The sequence below is a fragment of the Chiloscyllium plagiosum genome, chromosome 5 (assembly GCF_004010195.1).
Source record: "Chiloscyllium plagiosum isolate BGI_BamShark_2017 chromosome 5, ASM401019v2, whole genome shotgun sequence".
NCBI lineage: Eukaryota > Metazoa > Chordata > Chondrichthyes > Orectolobiformes > Hemiscylliidae > Chiloscyllium > Chiloscyllium plagiosum.
In genome coordinates, this window is record NC_057714.1 from 97,559,862 (window position 1) to 97,583,213 (window position 23,352).

Consider the following 23,352-nt stretch of genomic DNA (forward strand, 5'->3'; position numbering starts at 1 on the left):
GTTCTTCCTCCAGGCGTCTGGTGGTGAGGGAGCGGCAGTGAAGGAGGCCCAGGACCTCCATGTCCTCGGCAGAGTGGGAGGGGGAGTTGAAATGTTGGACCACGGGGTGGTGTGGTTGATTGGTGCGGGTGTCCTAAAGTGCTGTTGGGATACAAGTTTGGCTTCTACTACAGCAGCTGGTTAAAATTTGAATTTATTGAATAAATCTGGAATATAAGGCTAATTTCAGCAAAGGTGACTGTCAATCTACCAGACTGTTGGAAAAATTTGGATGGTTCACCAATGTCTTTTAAGGAAGGAAATCTGCATCTTTATCTGATCTGGCCCACATGTAAATCCATATCCACACTAATCTAGTTGACTCTCAATTATGCTGTAAAATGACCTAGTAAGTCATTGAGTTCAAAGCAACTTATGTTGGACAAAAAATGATGGCCTGGCCTGTGATGCCTACATCTGGAATTCTGCTGCTCATGTCTCAACTCATAGCAAATCACAATCCCCGATAACCCCACGTTTGCTGTGCTTCACTAGGCCCCAGCCAAGCAATGAAATGGGTTTTAAAATTCTCATTCTCAAATATCTCCATGTCATTGCAACTCCCTATCTCTGAAATGTCCTCCAATCCCACAACCCTCCAGGATATTTATGCCAATCTAATTTTGAGCTCTTATGCATTCCCATTAATTACTGTTGCCAGACCTTCAGTTGCTTCTGCACCATACTCAAACTACCTCCCTACAATTTTCTGCCCGTCTACCAAACTTTCCTTCTTTAAGACACAGAAGGAACATATCTTTTTGGCCGAGCTTTTGGTTATCTGATCGGATATTTCCTTATGTGACTTAATGTTACATGGTATCTACAATGTAGCAAGATGTGAAGATGCCAGTGTTGGACTGGGATGGACCAAGTCAAAAGTCACACGACACATTTATTTGAAATCACAAGCTTTCGGAGGGCTGCTCCTTCGTCAGATGAAGTGATGTGGGATATCAAACAATGACAAGATAGAATACAGGAAAGAGATGGAATGCTCAGTGACCTGGTGCAAAGATAACAATCTCTCCTTCTATGTCAGCAAAACTAAAGAGCTGATCCTGGACTTCAGGAAGCAAGGAGGAGGATACACCCTTATCTATAAAAATGAAGCTGAGGTGGAGATGGTTGAGAGTATCATATTGCTAGGAGTGACTATCACCAACAATCTATCATAGTCCACTCACATTGCTGTGACGGTCAAGAAGGCACAACATCTCTTCTTCCTCAGGAGGCGAAGGAAATTCGGTATGCCCATAAGGAACCTGACCAAGTTTTACAGATGCACCATAGGAAGCATTCTATCTGGGTGTATCACAGGTTGGTAAAGCAACTGCTCTGCCTGGGATCATAAGAAACTACAGAAAGTTGTGAACACAGCCCAGACCATCACGCAAGCCAACCTTCCATCCATTGACTCCATCTACACATCTTGTTGCTGCAGAAAGGTAGCCAACATCATCAAAGGCTCCTCCCAAGCCGGTTATAATCACTTCCAACCTCTTCAGTCAGGCAGAAGATACAAAAGCTTAATCACATGTGTCAACAGATTCAAGAACAGCTTCTTCCCTGTTATTATTAGACTACTGAATGGGCCTCTGAAATTCAAATCTAATGTTGATCTTGCTTCCTGTACACCTTCTTTGCAGCTGTAACTTTGTATTCCTTGCTCTGTTCAATCACCCTATATTCTGGTATGTCTTTGTGTGTTATGATCTGTCTGTGCTGCAAGCAAACAAAACTTATACAGGACTTAGGTAATGTTACAATAATAAATCAAATTAAAATCACCATCTATGTGCTCCTCACCTCCCCTAACTTCAGCTTCAGCATAAAAAGGTATCTACCTCGATGTCCTTGATGAGCACCTCTCCATTCTTGACCAGCATTGGAGTGGGGCATTAGGTACATAGACTGCAAATAGTCTTGACTGCATGAAAGAAACTACACACATCATTGTTATTAGCTAACTGCTAGATCTCCAGCACTGATCCACCCATCACCTGTTTTATATACCACAGGTCTTTTAGAGAATCTCAGCTTTCAGCCATCAGTAGAGCTGCTTCAAATTCAGGGATGAGCCAAAGGGTCATGAGACATTCATTTATCTTGGAAGGAAGTTTCTGGTTCTGCAGAAGGGTCACTGGACCAGAGATGTTATCTCTGCTTTCACTCCATAGATGCTGCCAGACTTGCTGAGTTTTCCAAGCAATTTCTGTTTTTGTTACTGATTTCCAGCATCTGCATTCTTTGGGTTTTTTGTTTGACTCTTCACTGCCCTTTGAAATAGCTACCAGGCCACTCAGTTATATGATTCTGTTGTAAAGCTAGAAAGTCTCAGAAAAGGAATGAACAGGGCGGAACACTTGGCATTGACTAAGGCACCATAAATGACAACACCAAAAGCAGTCCTTTCGACTCTACAAAAGCCTCCTCACTAACACCTGGAGTCTAGTGCAACAATTGGGAGAGCAGTCTTTTGGACCTGTCAGTCTGTTGCTGGGCATGGTTGTATTCATGGAATCATAGCTTACAGACAATGTTCGAGACAAACCATCACCATTCCTGGGCAAGTCCCATCCCACCAGCAGGACTGACCCACCAGAGGTAGCAGCACAGTGGTAAACACTAGTCAGGAGGGAGACTCCCTATTGAGTCTTAATATTGACTCCAAACACCAGGAAGTCTCATGACATCAGGATAAACATGGGCAAGGAAACCTCCTGCTGATTACCATGTACTGTTCTCTCTTGGCTGATAAATCATGTTGAACACCACTTGGAGGAAGCACTGAGAGTGGCAGCTCTCTGGGTAGGGGATTTCAATGCTGAAAATGTGTTGCTGGAAAAGCGCAGCAGGTCAGGCAGCATCCAAGGAACAGGAGAATCTTCAGGATCATTCCTGAAGAAGGGCTTATGCTCGAAACGTCGATTCTCCTGTTCCTTGGATGCTGCCTGACCTGTTGCACTTTTCCAGCTACACATTTTCAGCTTTGATCTCCAGCATCTGCAGTCCTCACTTTCTCCTAAAGGATTTCAATGTCCATCACCAAGAGTGGCTTGTCAGAACCACTACCGACTGAGCTGGTCAAGCCTAAAGAACACAACTGTTTGACTGCACCCGGGGCAGGGAGGGAACTAGCAAGATGGAAAAATATATTTGATCTCATCCTCACCAATTTGCTTACTATGGATGCAAATGTAAAACTGATCACAACACAGTATTTGTGGAGAAAATGCGTGCCTTCGCATTGAAGATACCTAATATTATTTTGTGTGGCACTATCATCTTGCTAAATGGGGTGGACTTTAAATACTTAAGGCTGAACACATAATGCATGCTCAAAACTCTGCAGCCAGAAGTGCCTGGTGGATAAACCACTTCAGTGTCCCTGAAGGTCACCAGAATCTGAGATGCCAGTTTTCAGCCATTTCAGTACACTCCATATGATAACAAGAAATGGTTGTAGGGACTGAATAATCCAAAGGCAATGACACTCCTAGCCACGCTATTCTAGTACAGTTACAACAGAAGCACATTCCCAAAAATGTGGAAAATTGTGCAGGTGCACAAAAAGCAGCTCAGATCCAACAAATTCAATTATTGACTCATCGGTCTACTCTCAATTATCAGTAAAGTGATGGAAGGTGTCATCAACAATGCTATCGATAGCAACAAAAAGAGAAATTGCTGGAAAAGCCCAGCAGTTCTGGCAGCATTTGTGAAGAGATATCAAGTTAGCATTTTGGGTTGAGTGACCCTTCCTCAGAAGGATGGTAGACAGGAAAATGTTGATTTTTACACAGAAGATAAGTTGGGATAGGGGGTAAGGAGTAAACAATAGATGGGGATAGGGCCCAAAGACAGCAAAGAACAGTTGGACAGACAAAACAGTACATAACGATCCAACCCACTGGGGTGAATAGCCATCAGTCAAGATTAGAGTGAGGATTCCTGATGAAGGGCTCCTGCCTGAAATGTCGATTTTCCTGCTCCTCAGATACTGCCTGACCTGCTGTGCTTTTCTAGCTCTACTCTAATCTTGACTCTAATCTCCAGCATCTGCGGTCCGCAGTTTTGCCTGGATGAATAGCTATGAATGGGGACTGTTCGTGGCTAATAATGGGTTGTGTATAATAGCAGTCTATATGATAACAAGGCCTGATGTGTGGGATGGGGTAGGACATAGGAGACTCCGAACCTAAAGTGTTGAATTCAATATTGAGTCCAGAAGGCTGCAGGATCCCCAAGCAGAAAATTAGGTGCTCTTTTTCCAGGTTACCACTAAGCTCACTGGAAGACTGCAGGATGCCTGAGACAGAAAGAAATATTGACCAGGAAACAGGGTGGTGTGTTGAACTGGCAGGCAACTGGAAGCTCAGAGTCTTTTCTGCAGACAAAATGTAGGTGTTCTGTAAAGTGGTCACTGAATCAATGCGATGCTTCCATAATATAGAGTAGACTACATTGTGAGCAGTAGACGAGGTTCTTCTGCATATAAACCAACAGTTTCCTAGCTACCATCAGTTCAGAGGAGGGGTCTGATTTCTCTCCAGAGATGCTGCCAGACCTGCTGAGCTTTTCCAGCAATTTCTGTTTTTGTTTCTGATTTACAGTATCCGCAGTTCATTTGGTTTTCATGCTATCAATACTTGCTAAGTAATAACCTCCACACAGACATACAGTTTGAGTTTCACCAAGGTCACACAGTTCCTGACTTCATTACAGCCTTGGTTCAAACACACACAAAAGAGCTTAACTCCAGACGTGAGGAGAGAGTGACTGCCCTTAACATCATGACCACATTTGACCCAGTATGGCATCAAGAAGCCTTAGCAAGTCAGGAGCCTATGGGAATCAGGGAAATGCTTTCCATTGGTTAGTGTCATACCTGGCACAAAGAAAGTTGGTCATGGTCGTCAGAGACCATCAATGCAGGAGTTCCTCACAGTAGTGTCCTCAGTCCAAGTATATTCAGCTGTTTCACAAATGATCTTCCCTCCACCATAAGTCTAGAAGTGGGGATGTTCACTGATGATAGCATGATGTTCAGCACCATTCATGATTCCACAGATAATGAATTAGTCCTTACCCAATGTGGCCAGACTTGGATAATATCCAAATTCGAGCTAACAAGTAGCAAGTAACATTTACACCACACAAAAGCCAGGCAATAACCATCTCCAAAAAGACAGGACCATTGTCCATTAATTTTGGGGGCTAAGGGGTTGACTTATCAAAAACAACTAAAGAGGTTAGGCCTTTTTTCATTACAGTTCAGAAAAATGAGGAATGATCTTATTGAAGTATACAAGATTTTGAGGGGGCATGACAAGGTAGTGGTTGAGATGAGTAAGGATTCTCAAACTAGGGAACAATGTTACAGAATAAGGGGTCATGCGAACTGAGATGCAAAGGGATTTCTTCTCCCAGACGGTAGTGAATATCTGGAATTCATCTTTGTCGAAAAGTTATGGAGGTGAGTTCACTGCAAGTATTTAAGGAGGAGGTAGGTACATTTTTGAAATATCAGAGAGTTTATAGCTATGCTGCGCTGGCACAAAAAGGTGAGCTGACACCTGGGGCAGATCAGCCATGATCTTGTTCAATGGCAGGGCATTCTTGAGGGGTTGAATGGCCTGCTCCTGCACCTATATTTCATGGTCTTTTGTACAACTCAATTCTGAAAATATACTAGGATAATTATTTTTGACAATACGCAAGTTTTGCATTTTTATAAACAACTTAATCTGCAGACTAATATTTAATAAGTAGATATTTAGTGTGTCAGAAATTCCCAACAGACACTTGCTGAAACATAGCTAAGTTAAAAACACAATTAAAGCAAAGAAGCTGGAGATCCTAAACAAGAACAAAGAAGTTGGAGAAACTGCAGGTTAGGCAGCATCTGTGCAGCAAAAAAAAATGTTTTGAGAATCCAAATGTTAAATTTGCTTCTCTCTGCACCAACTGCAGAGTTTCTCGGGCACTTGTTGTTTTTATTATAAGCTAAAAACTCCCAGATGTCTATTGTTATATTCAGTCACACTCATAACTTTGAATTTGAACTTTTCTCAATCTGCCATTAGTTCTATTTAAATGCACACCCAAAAACTGTTAAACCACAGCATAAGGGCCTGGAGGCAGGAAAGAAATGGTGGACTGCTGGGTAGTCCAAGAGAACTGAAAATGTGTTGCTGGAAAAGCGCAGCAGGTCAGGCAGCATCCAGGGAACAGGAGAATCGACGTTTCGGGCATAAGCCCTTCTTCAGGAATGGGGAAAGTTTGTCCAGCAGGCTAAGATAAAAGGTAGGGAGGAGGGACTTGGGGGAGGGGCGTCGGAAATGTGATAGGTGGAAAGAGGTCAAGGTGAGGGTGATAGGTCAGACTGGGGTGGGGGCGGAGAGGTCGGGAAGAAGATTGCAGGTTAGGAAGGCGGTGCTGAATTCGATGGATTTGACTGAGACAAGGTGGGGGGAGGGGAAATGAGGAAACTAGTGAAATCCGAGTTCATCCCTTGTGGTTGGAGGGTTCCTAGGCGGAAGATGAGGCGTTCTTCCTCCAACCGTCGTTTTGTTGTGGTCTGACGATGGAGGAGTCCAAAGACCTGCATATCCTTGGTGGAGTGGGAGGGGGAATTGAAATGTTTCTCTGAAACGCTCCGCAAGTAGCCGGCCTGTCTCCCCAATATAGAGGAGGCCACATCGGGTGCAGAGGATGCAATAGATGATGTGTGTGGAGGTGCAGGTGAATCTGTGGCGGATATGGAAGTTTCCAAGAGAAGTCCAAGAGAACTTACAGGGCTGAAGGACCTGTTCCCTTGCTGTGTTGTTCTAAATAGGCAAGTTGTGCACTGGACTCCTCTGAGCTCCCATTCACAAATCAGTTTTCCATTTGGAAGCTGCGCGGGGCTCTGGCTCCTCAAGTGCATGCAGTCAGAACCAAGTATGTGGTACTGCAAGTGGTTCAGCTGTACAGGAGAAGAGGAAGAAGGAAACTGAAAGCAATATGGGATTCCATGGATTAGGCTGTAGACAGACGTTTCAGTGACAATAGACATGATGTGTTGCCTCCCTGATGCCAGGGTCAGGAATGTCACAGAACAGCTGCAGGACATTATTCTGGGAGAGGACGTCAATGTTAGGACCAATTACTTCATTAGAAAGCCAGATGTGATCCTGCAATCAGAATTTAGGGGTCTAGGTAGAAAATTAGCAAGCAGGACCTTAAATGTACTAATTGCTGGATTACTCCCAATGCCACATATAAATGAGTATGGAAATACACGTAGGTGGGTAAAGCAGATGAATGTGTGACTGGAAAGATAGTGCAAGAGGGAGGACTTGAAATTCCTGGGATACTGGGTTCTGGAGATGATGGTATGTACAAGCTGGACAGGATGCATCTGAAAATACAATTGTTATGGCACCTTACGTTAGTACTATGAGAAGGGCTTTAAACTAACTTGACAGGGATTTGGAAACTGAAAGGGGATAATAGAGAAGATACCAGACTACAAAAAATACTTAAGAGATACAGTAGACACTAGCAGAGAGAATAACAAGTTAATAGGTGAAGTCACCAGAAAGAAATTAAAATCTAAATCTAATTTACTATGAATGTGAATATATGGCATATAATAAAAAAGATTGGGAATCTACAGACACAGATTGCCGTCTGGAAATGTGTTGTGACTCAAGAAAGGACAAGTTAAATATCCGTGGGTATAATGCTTTCGGAAAACATAGAAAAAGGAAGGAAAGGAGAAGAGTGGCAGTATTGGTTAAAGAGCACATTACACTGGATTGCAGAAAGAGGATGCCTCAGAGGGTTCAAGGAATGCACCAATTTGGCTAAAACAAAAAGGCTACAATTATGTAGCTCGGTATAGTCTAGAGACCACCAACTAGTGGTAAGAAGGAAAAGGAACAAATCTGCAGGGAATTTACCGACAGATGCGAACATTACACAGTACTAATGATGGGGTTAAAGGTACTATGAGAAAGTGAGGACTGCAGATGCTGGAGATCAGAGCTGAAAATGTGTTGCTGAAAAAGCGCAGCAGGGCAGGCAGCACCCAAGGAGCAGGAGATTCGATGTTTCGGGCATAAGCGCTTCTTCAGGAATGTACTTAAAAGGTACTATAAGGATAACAAGTGAGAAATGTTCCTAGATTGCATTCATAGGATTTCACCAACAAGAAAGAATGCACTGTTAGACCTAGTTCTTGCAAATGAGGTGAGGCTCAAGGATCAAATATCAGTGGGGGTCAACTTGAAGTTCAGGATGATGGTGGAGAATAACATTAGTCAATCCAGAGTAAGAGAAGGTTAATTGCTGGAGAGCCAACTTTAATGGGGTAAGAATAAACTGGACTGGATTAACTGAAACAAGAGGTTGGTGGGGAAAACTCTAACTAGACAACAGGCTACTTTTAAAGTGGAGATGACTTGGATAAAAATGGGAAAAATAGGACAAACAAATCCTGAGCTCCCTGATGACAAAGAAGAAAAAAAATCTATATGACAGATGTCAGGTAGTTAATATAACTGAGAACCAAGAGGAATATGAAAGGTTGAGGGGAAGTGAAAAAGCAATTAAGAGAAGCAGTGAGAAATTATGAGAAAAGACTGGCAGCTAACATAAAAGGAATGTCCCAAAGTCTTCTAAGGGCATATAATGAATTTTAAAATGGTAAACACAGGGCTAGGGCTGAATAGAGAGCAAAAAAAGGATTTTCACTTGGGAGCAGGGGGTATGGCTGAGATTTTAAATAAATACTTTTGTTAACAGAGAACATTGAACATTACAGCGCAGTACAGCGCATTGAACATTCTGCACCGCCCTGTGAAAGCAATCTGAAGCCTATCTAACTTACACAATTCCATTCTCATCCTTATGCCTATCCAATGACCACTTAAAAGCCAGTAAAGTTGGCAAGTCTACAGCTGTTGCAGGCAGTGCGTCCCACACCCCGACTACTCTGAATGAAAGAACAACCTCTGACTTCTGTCCTATATCTATCACCCCTCAATTTGAAGCTATGTCCCCTCATGCTAGCGATCACCATCCTAGGCAAAAGGCTCTCACTGTCCACCTGATCTAACCCTCTGATTATCTTGTAGGTCTCAATTAGTTCAACCCTCAACCTTTTTCTCTCTAATGAAAACAGCCTCAAGCCCTCAACCTTTCCTCATAAGACTTTCCCTTCATATCAAGCCCCTCAACCTTTCCTCATAAGACTTTCCCTTCATACCAAGTAACCTCCTAGTAAATCTCCTCTGAACCCTTTCCAAAGCTTCCACATCCTTCCTATAATGCAGTGACCTGAACTGCATACAGTACTCCAAGTGCGGCTGCATCCGAGTTTTGTACAGCTGCAGCATGACTTCAAAGTTCCAAACCTCGATCCCTCTGTTAATAAAGGCAAACACACCATATGCCTTCTTAACAGCCCTATCAATCTGGGTGGCAACTTTGAGGGATCTATGTACATGGCCAATTCCATGCCTCCATATTCTGTTTTTAACAAAGAAAGAGATGCCACCCAGTCCACAATGACAAAGGAGGGAACTCAAGGTCACTTGAAGGGTTCAAAATTGATAAGGAAGTAATGTTGGACAGACTGTTAGTACTTAAAGTTGACAGGCAATGAAACAGGCAATGAGATGCACGTCAAGATATTGAAGTGAGAGTGGAAATTGCAGGGGCACTAACCATAATCTTTCAGTTTTACCTAGACTTAGGAGTGGTGCCAGAAAACTACAACATTTCAAACAACAGAGCCTTGTTCAAAGCCCGAGCAACCTGAACCTATTTTGTTCACGAGACCAATGCCTCTATCAGGCATCAATTTATTATTATCCAGTACAGGAAAAAAAAGAAATGATTTCCTATGCTCCACAAGGGTAACAGTCATCATCTTCTCACTGCAACCTTACATTCATAGCACCATCACTCATTCGCACTCTGTCACTCTCCAGCCATGTTACGTAGACATGTTCACCTCATTATCATATCCATGATATGTATTGAAGGGTTTATACTCACCTATCGCTAATGATCTTTTAACCAGGCTTCCCAGGCACTGCACTTCCTACTAACTTACTGTGGAGGGATTGCCATAAGGCAGAACTATTCCCAAAATTCTGTCATTCTTTATCAAACAAATAAGGAGGAAGGTTTGTAATGTAATTCTCCAGCTGTTGGAATTGGGACTCTTGCTTCTCCTGGTACATGATCTAGATGTTGATGTGCAGGGGACAATTTCAAAACTTGCAGGTAACACAGAACTTGAAAGAATTATAAACAGTGAGAAGAATAGTGCAGAATGTGAAAGTAACTCACCTATTCAAGAAGAGAGAGAAACAGAAAATGGGAAATTATAGGTCAATTTGCCTGACCTCGGTCATTGGTAAGATTTTAGATTTCATTATTAAAGATGAGATTGCAGTGTACTTGAAAGTGCGTGGGAAAATAGGGCTGAGTCAACATGGCTTCAAAAGGAGAGGTCTTGCCTGACAAATCTGTTAGAATTCTTTGAGGAGGTAATGAGTACATCAGACAAAGTAGAGCTGGTGGACGTGATCTATTTGAATGTCCAGAAGGCCTTTGATAAGATACCACACCTTGTTCCCCAACTGGAAACCACAGATGAAATGCAAAGTCCACTCTCTACTGGAGTCCAGGTCTGAGACATTCAAGTCGGGTGACTCTGAGCTATACAGGAAATCTAAGTACAATCTTCGCAAAGCCACCAGGGGTGCCGAGAAATAGTACCAGACTATACCAGAGTCTCAGGGTAACCACATGAACATACATGTACTTTTATAAGGTTTACTCAATGTAACGGCTATAAAACAAAATTGAGTAGAATCGATGACAACAAGGCATCCTTCCCTGATGAACTCAATGCACACTACGGTCATTTTGAACATGAGGTCAGTGAAACAATGTCACCTGCTCTAACAGCCTCAGGTGCACCTGTATCCCCAGTCACCACTGCAGATATCAGGTCGGCCTTCTTGACAGTGAACCCACGGAAAGCAAATGGCCCACATGGAGTCCCCACCCATGCTCTCAGATCCTGCGTGTACCAGAATTCTCAGACATTAGATTAGATTCCCTACAGTGTGGAAACAGGCCCTTCGGCCCAACAAGTCCACACCGACCCGCCGAAGCGTAACCCACCCAGACTCCTACATTTACCCCTTCACCTAACACTACGGGCAATTTAGCGTGGCCAATTCACCTGACTTGCACACTTTTGGATTGTGGGAGGAAACCGGAGCACCCAGAGGAAACCCACGCAGACATGGGGAAAATGTGCAAACTCCATACAGAGTTGCCTGAGGCAGGAATTGAACCCAGGTCTCTGGCGCTGCGAGGCAGCAGTGCTAACCACTGTGCCGCCCTTTAATCGCTCCCGACTCTCATGTGAGATTCTCACCTGCTTCAAGAAGACCACTTTCATCCCAGTGCCAAAGAAAAATCAGGTTGCATGCCTTAGTGTTTCGAGAAATTAGCAATAGCATACATCAACTCCAGCCTCCCAGAATGCCTTGATCCACAATGATTCGCCTGCAGTTGAAATGGATCCATGGCACTTGGCATCTCCCTTGCCCTACAGTCATCCCTGGAACATCTAGATGACAAGGGCACCTATGAGAGACTCCTACTTACTGATTTTAATTCCACCTTCAACACCATAATTCCAACCAAATCCAAACTCCAAACTCTGAGACCTAGGATTCTGTTGCTCCCACTGCAACTCAATCCTCAACTTCCTAACCCACAGACCACAATCAGTAAGGAGAGGCAACAACACCTCCTCCACAGTAATCCTCAATACCAATGCCCCACAAGGCTGGATACTCAGTCCCTTACTGTATTCCTTATACATTCAACTGTGTGGCCAAATTCAGCTCTAACTCCACTTACAAATTTGCTAATGACACCATTGTCGTGGGTCAGATCTCAAATAATGACAAAACAATACAGGAAACAGTTGGAGAGCTTAGTGGCATGGTGGCAATCTCTGCCTCAATGTCAGCAAAATGAAGGAGCTGGTCATTGACTTCAGGGAGTGGAGTGGAGGACACGCTCCTGTCTGTATCAATGGTGCTGAGGTGGAGGTGGTCGGGAGCTTCAAGTTCTTAGGAGGAAATATCATCAATCTATTGTGGTCCATCCACGTCGATGCTGCAGTCAGGAAAGCACGCTAATGACTCTTCTTCCTCAGAATGCTAAGGAAATTCAGGAAATGCACAATGCTTCTTGATTTTTATTGATTTTTATAGATGCAACATGGAAAAATATCCTATCCGGATGCATCACAGCTTAGTATGGCTCTGCCCAAGATCACAAGTAATTACAGAGTGTTGTTAACACAGCACAGTCCATCACAAAACCCAGTCTTTCTTCTATAGACTCTATCTATACTTTCAGAAAGTAACCAACACCATCGTAGACCCCTCCAACCCAGGAATACTCTCTTTCACCCTCTTCCATTGGGCAGAAGATATAAAAGTTTGAAAACACGAACCAACAGATTCAAGAACAGTTTCTTCCCTGCCTTATGAACAGATCTCTCATATTAGAGTTGATCTTTCTCTATGCTTTCTCTGTAGCTGTAACAATATATTCTGTATTCTGTTCAATTACCCTAATGTAATAACATAAAGTATGATTTGTCTGGATAGCACGCAAAACAATATTAATTGTATCTCAGTACATGATAATAATAAATCAAAATCAAAATCACAGGAAGCTGCTAGGTTTTACAAGAGCCCATGATGTTGGGGGCATGGCATTGCTGGCATGAAGAGAGGATTGGCTGACTGGAAGAACGCAGAGAGTGGAGATAAAGGAGTCTTTTCAGGATGGCAGCCAGTAACTAGTGGAGTTCAGCAGGGGTCAGTGTTGAGTCCACAACTATTCACATTATACATTAACAATCTGAATGAAGGAACAGAAGACATTCTGGCTCGGTTTGCAGATAACACAAAAACAGGTGGAGGGAGAGGTAGTGATGGTTCTTGATTAATAAGGGGATCGATCAAAGGTTATGGGGAGAAGGCAGGAGATTGGGGTTAAGAAACATAAAAGCCATGATTTAATGGCTGAGCAGACTCTATGGACCAGGTGGTCTAATTCTGCTCCTATATCTGGTGGTCTTATGGTCTAGAATTCTGAAAAGACATGGAGAATTTGGTGGAGATGGTAAATAGGTGGCAGATGAGTTTCAATGCACAGAAGTGTGAGGCATCATGTCTTGGTACACAGAATTGACAAACAAGAACTATCAGACGAGAGGGAGCAGAAGGGCCTGGTCATATATGTGCACAGATCATTTGAAGGTGGCAGGACAGGTGGAGAGAGAGCAGTTAACAAAACATACAGTATCTTCGGCTTTATTAAGGCGGCATAAAGAACAAGAGCAGGGAGGTAATGTTCCTCTTGTATGCAGTATTTGTTGGACCTCAGCTGGAATGCAGTGTACAATTCAGGACACTGCATTATAGAAAGAATGTGAATGCAATGGAGAGCGCGTAGAAGCCATTTACAAGAATGATTGCAGGGATGAGGGACTTCAGCAAAGAGAATAGATTGAAGAAGTTGGGATGTTCTCTTTAGAGATAAGAAGGCTAAGAGAAGAGCCGATGAGAGGTTTTCAAAATCATGAGTTGGCCAGTTGGAGTGATAGGGAGAAAAGTAACAAAATGAGAGGGCATAATTACAAAGGATTTGCAAAAAGGAGAAAATGAGATGAGAAAAAAAACTTTTTGACACAGCAAGAAGTGAGACTTGGGAATGCGTTGCTTGAAAGTGCAGGGGAGGCAGGTTCAAGAGAGAATTAGATGATTATCTGGATAGAAATAATGTGAAAGGAAAAGCAGGAAATTGTCAGTAAGTATCCATGCTGGTTTGAAGAGTTGGTGCAAATGAATGGCCTCTTTCTGTACTATAATACTTCTGTGATTCTGTGAAAATGGCTGCTGATGGTCAGGTCACTTTTCCAATTTATGGTCAGATTGCTAGAACTCTCAAAGTTCCTATTTGACTAGCCATGAGTGGCTTGCCCCCTGTAATGGACGTAGCAATATGAAACCCATCTGTGGAATGTATACATCTTATATTGTTTAGAGATTTATGCAGTCTTCCTCTCTCTGAACTTTAAGCTCGACAAACCAGGCAATGGAGAAACCAGCTTGTCCAATATTATTTAAATGGAGAAAAGCTGCAGAAAACTACAAAGTAAAGAGACTTGGGAGTACTTGTGCACAAAACACAGAAATCTAGCACACAAGTGCAGCAGGTAACCAGTAGGTCTTATGCAATGTTGGCACTTATCTCAAGGGGGTTGGACCATAAGAGTAGGGAAGTCTCACTGAAACTGTATAAGTTGCTGGTGAGAGCACATTGTGAGAAGCGCTGTCCCCTTATTTAAGGCAAAGATATTTCATTTGAGACAGTTCAGAGAAGGTTCGCTAGGATAATCCCCAGTATGGAAGGATTATCTTCTGAACTGAGAGGATGTTTCCTCTCTGAATAAAAGGGTGCCAATTTAAGACTGAGATGAAGAGGGTTGAGAGTCTTTGGAACTCCTTGCCACAGAAAGTTGTGGGAGCATGGCCCTTATGTATACATAAGGCTGGGATAAATAGATTCTTGATCGGTAAAAGAATCAAATCTTCTGTGGCAAAGGCAAGTAGGTGAGGAATGTCAGATCACCCAGGATCCTCTTGAATGGTGGTCAGTCTTGAGGGTTGAATGGCCTACTCCTGTACCTGTTTCATATGGTCTTATCCTTTGTGTAGATAAAATAAGTATTGATAATGTGACCAAAACTGGCAACAGATAACAAATCTGTTATAACTAGGGAAAAGCAGTCAATCTGCAAACAACTGCAGAAACAGCAGCCAATAGGATAGCAATAACTTTGCCTTTAAAACTAGAGACTACAACATCTTAAAGTCTTTTAGTTTTCTTATAAAAATGCGCCATTCTCTTTAAATGTATTTCTGTGTGGTTGCACGCGTGCACTTGAATGAGATAGCATTAGATTTTCAGGGTGAATATGCAAATATGTGATCCTCTTTGTTTAAGCCCACAAATTGATCACACACACTCAAGGATAAGTAATATACATTATAGACATTAATGAAGGGAACAAAATGTTTCAGCTACTCTCTCGTTCTGTCTGTTACACTATATTCTCTTATTCCGTCCATTACACTACATCTGAAATATCTGAAATTGAAGCGGAGCAATTGCTGAGAACAGGTATACTTACAGGTTGACAATATTTACTGTACTCTCTAAGATACCTTTGAGAACATCAAGAGAAATGGAGGTTGCACGAAGATCTCTAGAAATGAACAAATACTTCAAATATATGACTAATTTTGAATATAATTAGCTGAACTAGTATGTCTACACAATGGTGTGTGCAGTGTGTGTCTGTGTGTGTACATACTTAAAATATTGTCACATTTTCTAATTGCTATGTTTCTGTCCACTTATTCAAGGCTGCCAAGCAATAATAGCATTTGCAGCCAAGAGAGAAGGTAGGAAACTTACCCAAAGATTTTTACAGATGACACTGATTAGATGGCTGGTGGCAATTCATTTGCCCTCATCCTATAACTGATAGTTTTTCTCTCCTCTATTGTAGGAATAAGTGTTTGCTTAGGGAATTAGGGACTGTATTAATCTAGCACTGATCTTTCCACAATTTGTCAATTTGATTTTAAAGTAAAAGGAGCATGAGCATATATTCCTAAAACAAAAAAAAATGTCACATGTATGAGGGGCCTAACAGATGAATAACAGTTTGTTTTTTCTCTAGGGTGGGGGATTTCAAAACTGGGGAGCATACTTTTCAGGTGAGAGGAAAGAGCTTTCATAAGGACATGGGGGCAACTTTTTTTTTACATAGAGTGGTTTATGAATGGAGTGAACTGCCAGAGGAAGTGGTGGATGCAGTTACAACAGTTAGAAGACATTTGGATAAGAACATGAATAGGAAAGGTTTGGAAGGGTATGGCAATACAGAGGTAGGTGGGACAAATCTGGTTTGGGAACAAGGGCAGCATGGACTATTTGGACCAAAGTGTCTGTCTTTATTCTGCGTGAATCTACAATACTGAGCCAAACTGCTTCCTCCCCTCACCTTCTTACACTTCCACCCATGCAAAGGTTTGCTGGTGCCAAATATTCAAAGAGAGCATTGTAATCTATCTCATTTCTTGATTTGTAATTCACTGTGAAGATAAGGAAGCTATTTTTCATATAATGATCATTGTTCGGCACTTTTCCTATTCCAAGATAAAATTCTAATAGGTAGAACTGTGTGTAAATTAAGATAAGAAAGATCAGATGGCAAATCAACCTGTCCGTACATATTAATTACTTAGTTCCAGGGTAAAATTGCTTATGTTTTTAAAGCATCTGGGCATAACTTTGACCTTGGACGTTAGTATAAATGGTTAATAATTAAACCATCTGACATACATCAATCCCCATTTTGATTTCTATTGACCTCAATGGCAAGATGTGTTGGGCAGTTTAATCAACATTGGATAATGGAGTAATAAAGTAGGCAAAGTAAAAAAAAAATTACCTTCCAATTTTTCTGTTCCACAGACACTTTTCAGCTAACTAAAAACACAGGATCTTTCTGTTCTACATGTTTTAATACCAATATCACAGCATTCAGAGCCATTTTATTTATCTGCTAACCCATAGACGAATGTTAAATATTTAAACTACAATTTAATACCTACAAGTTCAGTTATAGGATGGCAATTAAGCTAGATATTTTATAAAACCTTCGAAAATGTAATTCAAATATATATATGGAATTGCAGATCTTTTAAAAAAGACATGAATTATTTTAATTTTAATATCGTCAACATACTTACAAATAGATTATTGAAGATAGACGATCAAAAGCACCATTTCCTATTAAGCTTAAATAATTATCACTTATGTTCCTAAAAGAGAGCATAAATTGTAAAATAATTCAAAACATTTATCTTCAGAGAACACATTTTCCATGTTCAATGCTTATACATCACTTTTGTTAAAAATACATTAATTTAAAAATAATCCATTAAATTAATAAAGTAATAAAGTTATTTAGAATAGATTGAAATTATCTGCTGTGTTCATATCAGCAAACGGCATTTCAACTTCATGGTTTTCAACTTATTTCTCCTCCCTCTTGGTTTCCACTAGTTAAGGATTATAAATAAATAAGGGGACATAGTGTTAAAATTATGGCCAAACTGTTTGGGAGAGATGGTGGACAGTTTTTCTACTCACAAAGGGTGGTAGATGTTTAGAACTTCCTTCCACAAATGGCAGTGAATGTTAGATCAGTAGTTAATTTTAAATCTGAAATAGATACATTTTTGTTAAGCCAAGCTAGTAAGGGATATGGAGTTAGACCACAGATCAGCCAAGAGCTCACTGAATGCTAGCATAGGTTCAAGGGGATGAATGGTCTATTCTTTGTTCGATGTCACTGATCAAGTGTTAATTTGGAATCTATCCCTGGTATTTGTAGTTTGCCAATTTGAATTTGCAAATGCGTCCTTCCGAAAGCTAAAGGAAAAATATCAAGGAAAAACAAAAGAAAAATGAATTTGGAATGAGGGGAACTCCGGGAATGAACTCTGGTGGGGGGTGAGGATTTGGGGATGGAAATTGTAACTGTGCTGGTACAGAAATTTTCTCAGCAACCTGCTCAGAGATGCTACCAGACAGCTCTGAAGTAGGCAGATTTGAACGCAGGCTACCTATACCAGAGGGAGGGACATTACCACAGCACCAGAAGAGGTTGGTGTAAACTGGGAGATTAAGGGAATAAAGAACCAGAACACTGAAAGGAGTGAGATACTTCTAGTGTGAAAAAGAAAGCTAGGGAAGGGAAGAAGATGCCAACATTAACAAGAAGTAGATTAACACGAGTTGATGGGATAGTGGGATACCCTTTTCACTCATCATCCTCCTTTGGTTCAATGTGGATTTTGCCTAACAATGCTGCTATAACACACCTTATGAGAACTGACTATGAATTTTGCTGAAAAAAAAATTTGTTGAAGCTTTTTGTCTTGCCCTCACAAAGTCATTGAGTCATAAAGTTATACAACATGGAAACAGACCCTTCATTCCAACTCACTTATGCCAACCAGATATCCTAAACTGATTTAGTCCCATTTGCCAACATTCGGCCAATATCCCTCTAACCCTTCTGAAATAACTCCACTGAGGCTGATATCCCATCACCCAGTCACCATTTATTTACATAAAAAGAGACTCCTTGACACTGATCCAGCTCCCTCAGAGCCAGCTCTGAGTGAACAGAACCTCTGACACTCCTGTTTATATCTGTCATCCAGGGGTCCCTGAGTAGACCATATTAAAAGCCCCAGTCAGGGAAACCATATTATATAAGGTCCACCTTGCTGACCTCATTACAATCATTGCATTCCTCCCAGCTAACACACAGTGGCTTGCCTCTTGCACCCAGGGCTTCTTGGAAAATTCATTCTACTTTTCAGGAGACAAAGGTGTATAGGCAACGACATCTGTCGGTATCCATCGCAGATTCCGAGGTATCTTCACCTGTTGGACTATAACTTGGTGTCATGTGACTTTGTCCACCCCACTCCAACATCAGCACCTCCACATCTGACAGCTCCAAAAGCCTCCTGTTTACGGCTGATTATGACATCCCTCCTGATATGAACCATTTCTCTCTTCATGCACCTGTCTCTCTGCCTGTGGTCTCGCTTCTCTTTCTCTCTTCCTCGCTTGCTTTGATGAATAAAACCCAAGTCAACAAACACCTCACATGCCATTCATGTACAGCATGAATGTTACTTGCCATTTATCAGCCAGCCAAAATCTGTTTGTTGTCCAGGTTTTGATGTATATTTCTGAAGAGTTGCAAATGGCGCTGAACATACTGAACAGTTGGGCTTGGAATACTTGTGTGTACTACATATATTAATATATAGGGCTCTGTTCTTTGCAGAACAACCAGTTGTGACTCCTCGAATGCTAAAACAGTCCAATTCCACATGCAGGAATACCTGAACAATATTCAGGCTTGGGCTGAAAAGTAACATTCACACCACACAAATGCCAGGCAATGCCAGGCAAGACAGACTCTAACTGGTGTCCCTGGACATTCAATGGTGCTACCATCACTGAATCCACTAAATTCAACATCACTAACCAGAAACTGAACTGGACTAGTCATACAAGTACTGCGGTACAAGAGAAGGTCACAGGCTAGGAATCCTACACCAAGTAACCGACCTCCTGACTATAAGGCACAAGTCAGGAGTGTGATGGAATATTCCCCATTTGCCTGAATTAGTGCAGTTGCAACAAAAGAAGCTTGACATCATCCACCAAAGTGAAATTGATGAATTTTTCCAATTCCAGACAAGAGAGAGAAACAGCATCAATTATGTTATCAATGTACCGGAGAAAGATGTGGGTGGCAGCCAGTATGATTGGAACAAGGAATATTCCATATACCCCACAAAGAGACAGACATAACTGGGGCCCATGCAGGTATGTTACCACACCTTTGATCAGAAGAAAGTGGGAGGAATTAAAGGAGAATTTGTTCAAAGTGAGGACAAGTTTGGTCAAGCAGAGGAGGGCGGTTGTGAATGGGGACAGTTCAAGCCTTTCTCCAGGAAGAGATCTCTGTTCTGACAGTCAGGAGTGCGATGGAATATTCACCACCTGCCTGGATGTGTGCAACTCCAACACGGCGGCACGGTGGCACAGTGGTTAGCACTGTTGCCTCACAGCGCCAGAGACCTGGGTTCAATTCCCGCCTCAGGCGACGGACTGTGTGGAGTTTGCACGTTCTCCCCGTGTCTGCGTGGGTTTCCTCCACTGGTCACAGTCCAAAGATGTGCAGATTAGGTGGATTGGCCATGTGAATTGCCCGTAGTGTTCGGTGTAGGGGAATAGGTCTGAGTGGGTTGCGCTTTGGTGGGTGGGTGTGGACTTGTTGGGCTGAAGGGCCTGTTTCCACAGTGTAAGTAATCTGATCTAAAATTGCACTGAAAAAATTCACCAGCAGAAAGTCACTTAAGACAGCATGACCACTTCCATCTGGAAGGACATGAGTGGCAGAAAGCTAGTGCAATCTTGACATGTGTCTCCTTTTCTGGAGTAGGCTTGCCACCAATGTCCACTAAAGCCCCACTAACCCCCACAGTCAGCTTGACTATACACCCTCACACCCTGCTTCCTGTAAAGACTCTTTTCTATTCTTCCAGTTCCTCCATCTCCATAACATTTGTTCCAACTTCGACAAGGATTCCTCCAAAATGTCTACCTTCTTACTTAACCAAGGATTTCCCACCACTGTGGTTGACAAGGCTCTCGGCCATGTGCAACTCATCTCCTGCACTTTGGCTTTCACTTGCTCTCTTCCCTCCCATAACAGCAATAGGGTCCCCATTGTCCTCACTTACCATCCCACCAACATCCACATCCAAAGAATCATTGGCCACCTTTTCCGTCACCACTAGCAGGATGCCACCACCAGACACATATTCCCCTCTCCTCCTTTGTCAGCCTTCTGCAGAGACTATTCCCTCTAGGACACCTTTGTTCACTCCTTCTCAATTCCCAACTTACCCCACATCACCTTCCCACGCAATCGCAGAATGTGTAATGCTCATTAACTTCCTGCCTCCTCACTATCCAAAGCCCCAGACACACCTACCAGGTGAAGCAGTGATTCACCTGCACTACACTCCAGTCTACTGCATTTCCTGCTCACAATGTGGCCTCCTCTACATTGGGGAAGCAAAGCACAGGCTTGGCAATCACTTTGCAGAACACCTACATTCTGTCTGTAAAAATGACCCTGAGTTTCCCGTTGCCTGCCACTTCAAGACACTAATGTGTTCCCTGTCCAATATCTCTGTCTTGGTTTATTCCAGTGTTCCAGCAAAGTTCAGCACAAGCTGGAAGGACAACGCCTCATTATCCGCTTGAGAAGCCTGCAACTTTCTGGACTCAGTATAGAGTTCAATAATTTTAGGGTCTGAACACCTTCTCCCATGTCCTTACCCTGACCCCCACACACCAGGCCTTGTCATCACATGGACTGCTACTACAAATAACACATCGTCAGCCACTGAAGGTCCCCATTAGCTATCATTCTCCCAGGCTGACCTTTACACATTCCTTTGTCTACCCAACTGTTTTTTATCCATCTCCACCTACCTTTACTCCTTCCCCATCCCTTGGCCTTTTTCTAACATATATATCAACTTTATCCAAGCAACAAACAGTTCTGACTCGACCTGAAACACTAACTCTGCTTTCTCTCCACAGATGCTGGCAGAATGCTGAGTTTTCCCAGAAAGTTATGATTTTGCTTCTGATTTCCAGTATCCACAGTTCTTTGGATTTTTCTTCATTTATTCGTATTCCCATTTCAGCCCACAATCAAAAATAACGAAAAATTAAAAAAAAACGTTAAGAACATAAAACTGACTAAGGATTACCATTGAACTGTGAGCTTCTCTTTTCCCTTTACAAATGTTGACTGACCTGTCATGTACCTTCACAATTTCTGTTTCAGGTTTCAGCATTTGCAGCTTTTTGAAAAATATCATTTATAGAGTCATGGAGATGTACAGCATGAAAACAGACCCTTCGGTCCAACCTGTCCATGCCGACCAGATATCCCAACACAATCTAGTCCCACCTGCCAGCACCCAGCCCATATCCCTCTAAACCCTTCCTATTCATAAACCCATCCAAGTGCCTTTTTAAATGTTACAATTGTACCAGCTTCCACCACTTCCTCTGGCAGCTCATTCCATATACGTACCACCCTCTGCGTGAAAAAGTTGCCCCTTAGGTCTCTTTTATATCTTTCCCTTCTCACTCTAAACTTATGCCCTCTCGTTCTGGACTCCCCCACCCCAGGGAAAAAACTTTGTCTATTTATCCTGTCCCCAGCCTGTTTAGCCTCTCCCTAAAACTCAAATCCTCCAACCCTGGCAACATCCTTGAAAGAGTTCAGAAAAGATTTACAAGTTTCACAACATCTTTCTGATAGGGAGGAGATCAGAATTGCACACAATATTCCAACAGTGGCCTAACCAATGACCTGTATAGCCGCAACATAACCTCCCAACTCCTGTATTCAATAATCTCACCACCAGATTAGTCTTGATCACGTTGGCATAAGTAGGGAAGATGTATTGGGTATGCTAGAGGTTATTAAGGTGGACAAATCCCCAGGACCGGATGAGATCTATCCCAGGTTGCTGAGGGAGGTGACAGAGAAAATAGCTGGGGCCCTGACAGATATCTTTGTAGCATCCTTAAATACAGGTGAGGTGCCGGAGGACTGGAGGGTAGCTTATGTTGTCCCCCTGTACAAGAAGGGTAGTATGGATATTCTGGGTAACTGCAGACCAGTGAGCCTGACGGTAGTGGTGGAGAAGTTGCTAGAGAGGCTACTAAGAGATAGGATCTATTTATATTTAGAAAAGAATGAGCTTCTCAGTGATAGGCAACATGGTTTTGTGTGGGGGAGATCGTGCCTTACCAACTTCTTTGAGGAAGTGACCAATTTGTTAGATGAAGGAAGGGCTGTTGTCATATACATGGACTTTAGTAAGGCATTTGATAAGGTTCCCCATTGTAGACTGATGGAGAAAGTGAAGTCACATGGTGTGCAGGGTGTTCTAGCTAGGTGGATTAAGAACTGGTTGAGCAACAGGAGACAGAGAGTAGTAGTTGAAGGGAGTTTCTCGAAATGGAGAAAGGTGACCAGTGGTGTTCCACAGGGGTCAGTCTTGGGGCCACTGTTGTTTGTAATATACATAAATGATCTAGAAGAGGGCACTATTGGTATGATCAGCAAGTTTGCAGATGACACAAAGATTGTTGGAGTAGGAGAAAGCATAAGGGACTGTCAGAGAATACAGAAGGATATAGACAGACTGGAGAGTTGGGCGGAAAAGTGGCAGATGGCTTTCAATCCAGACAAATGTGAGGTGATGCATTTAGGCAAGTCTAATTCTGGAGCGAATTATACAATGAATGGAAGAGCCTTGGGAAAAGTTGATGGGCAGTGAGATCTGGGAGTGCAGCTCCATTGTACCCTGAAGGTTGCTGCACAGGTGGATAGAGTGGTCAAGAAGGCATTTGGTATGCTTGCCTTCATTGGACAGGATATTGAGTATAAGAGCTGGCAAGTCATGTTAAAATTGTACAAGACATTGGTTCGGCCACATGTAAAATATT

The 23,352-nt window shown here is 42.4% G+C and overlaps 1 protein-coding gene across 6 annotated transcripts in view; it reads right to left on the reverse strand.

Annotated features, from left to right (window-relative positions):
• Positions 1-23,352, reverse strand: part of LOC122550094 (leucine-rich repeat-containing protein 37B-like) — a 156,854-nt gene that overhangs the window by 15,077 nt on the left and 118,425 nt on the right. For 5 of the 6 annotated variants that reach the window (XM_043690668.1, XM_043690665.1, XM_043690663.1 and 2 more), the window contains 2 exons: positions 16,965-17,036; positions 15,335-15,409 (listed from right to left, as the gene is read on the reverse strand). In XM_043690668.1, coding sequence (XP_043546603.1) covers positions 15,335-15,409; positions 16,965-17,036 — 147 coding nt within the window. The remainder of the gene's footprint in view (positions 1-15,334; positions 15,410-16,964; positions 17,037-23,352) is intronic. The other variant, XM_043690666.1, reaches the window with a different exon arrangement.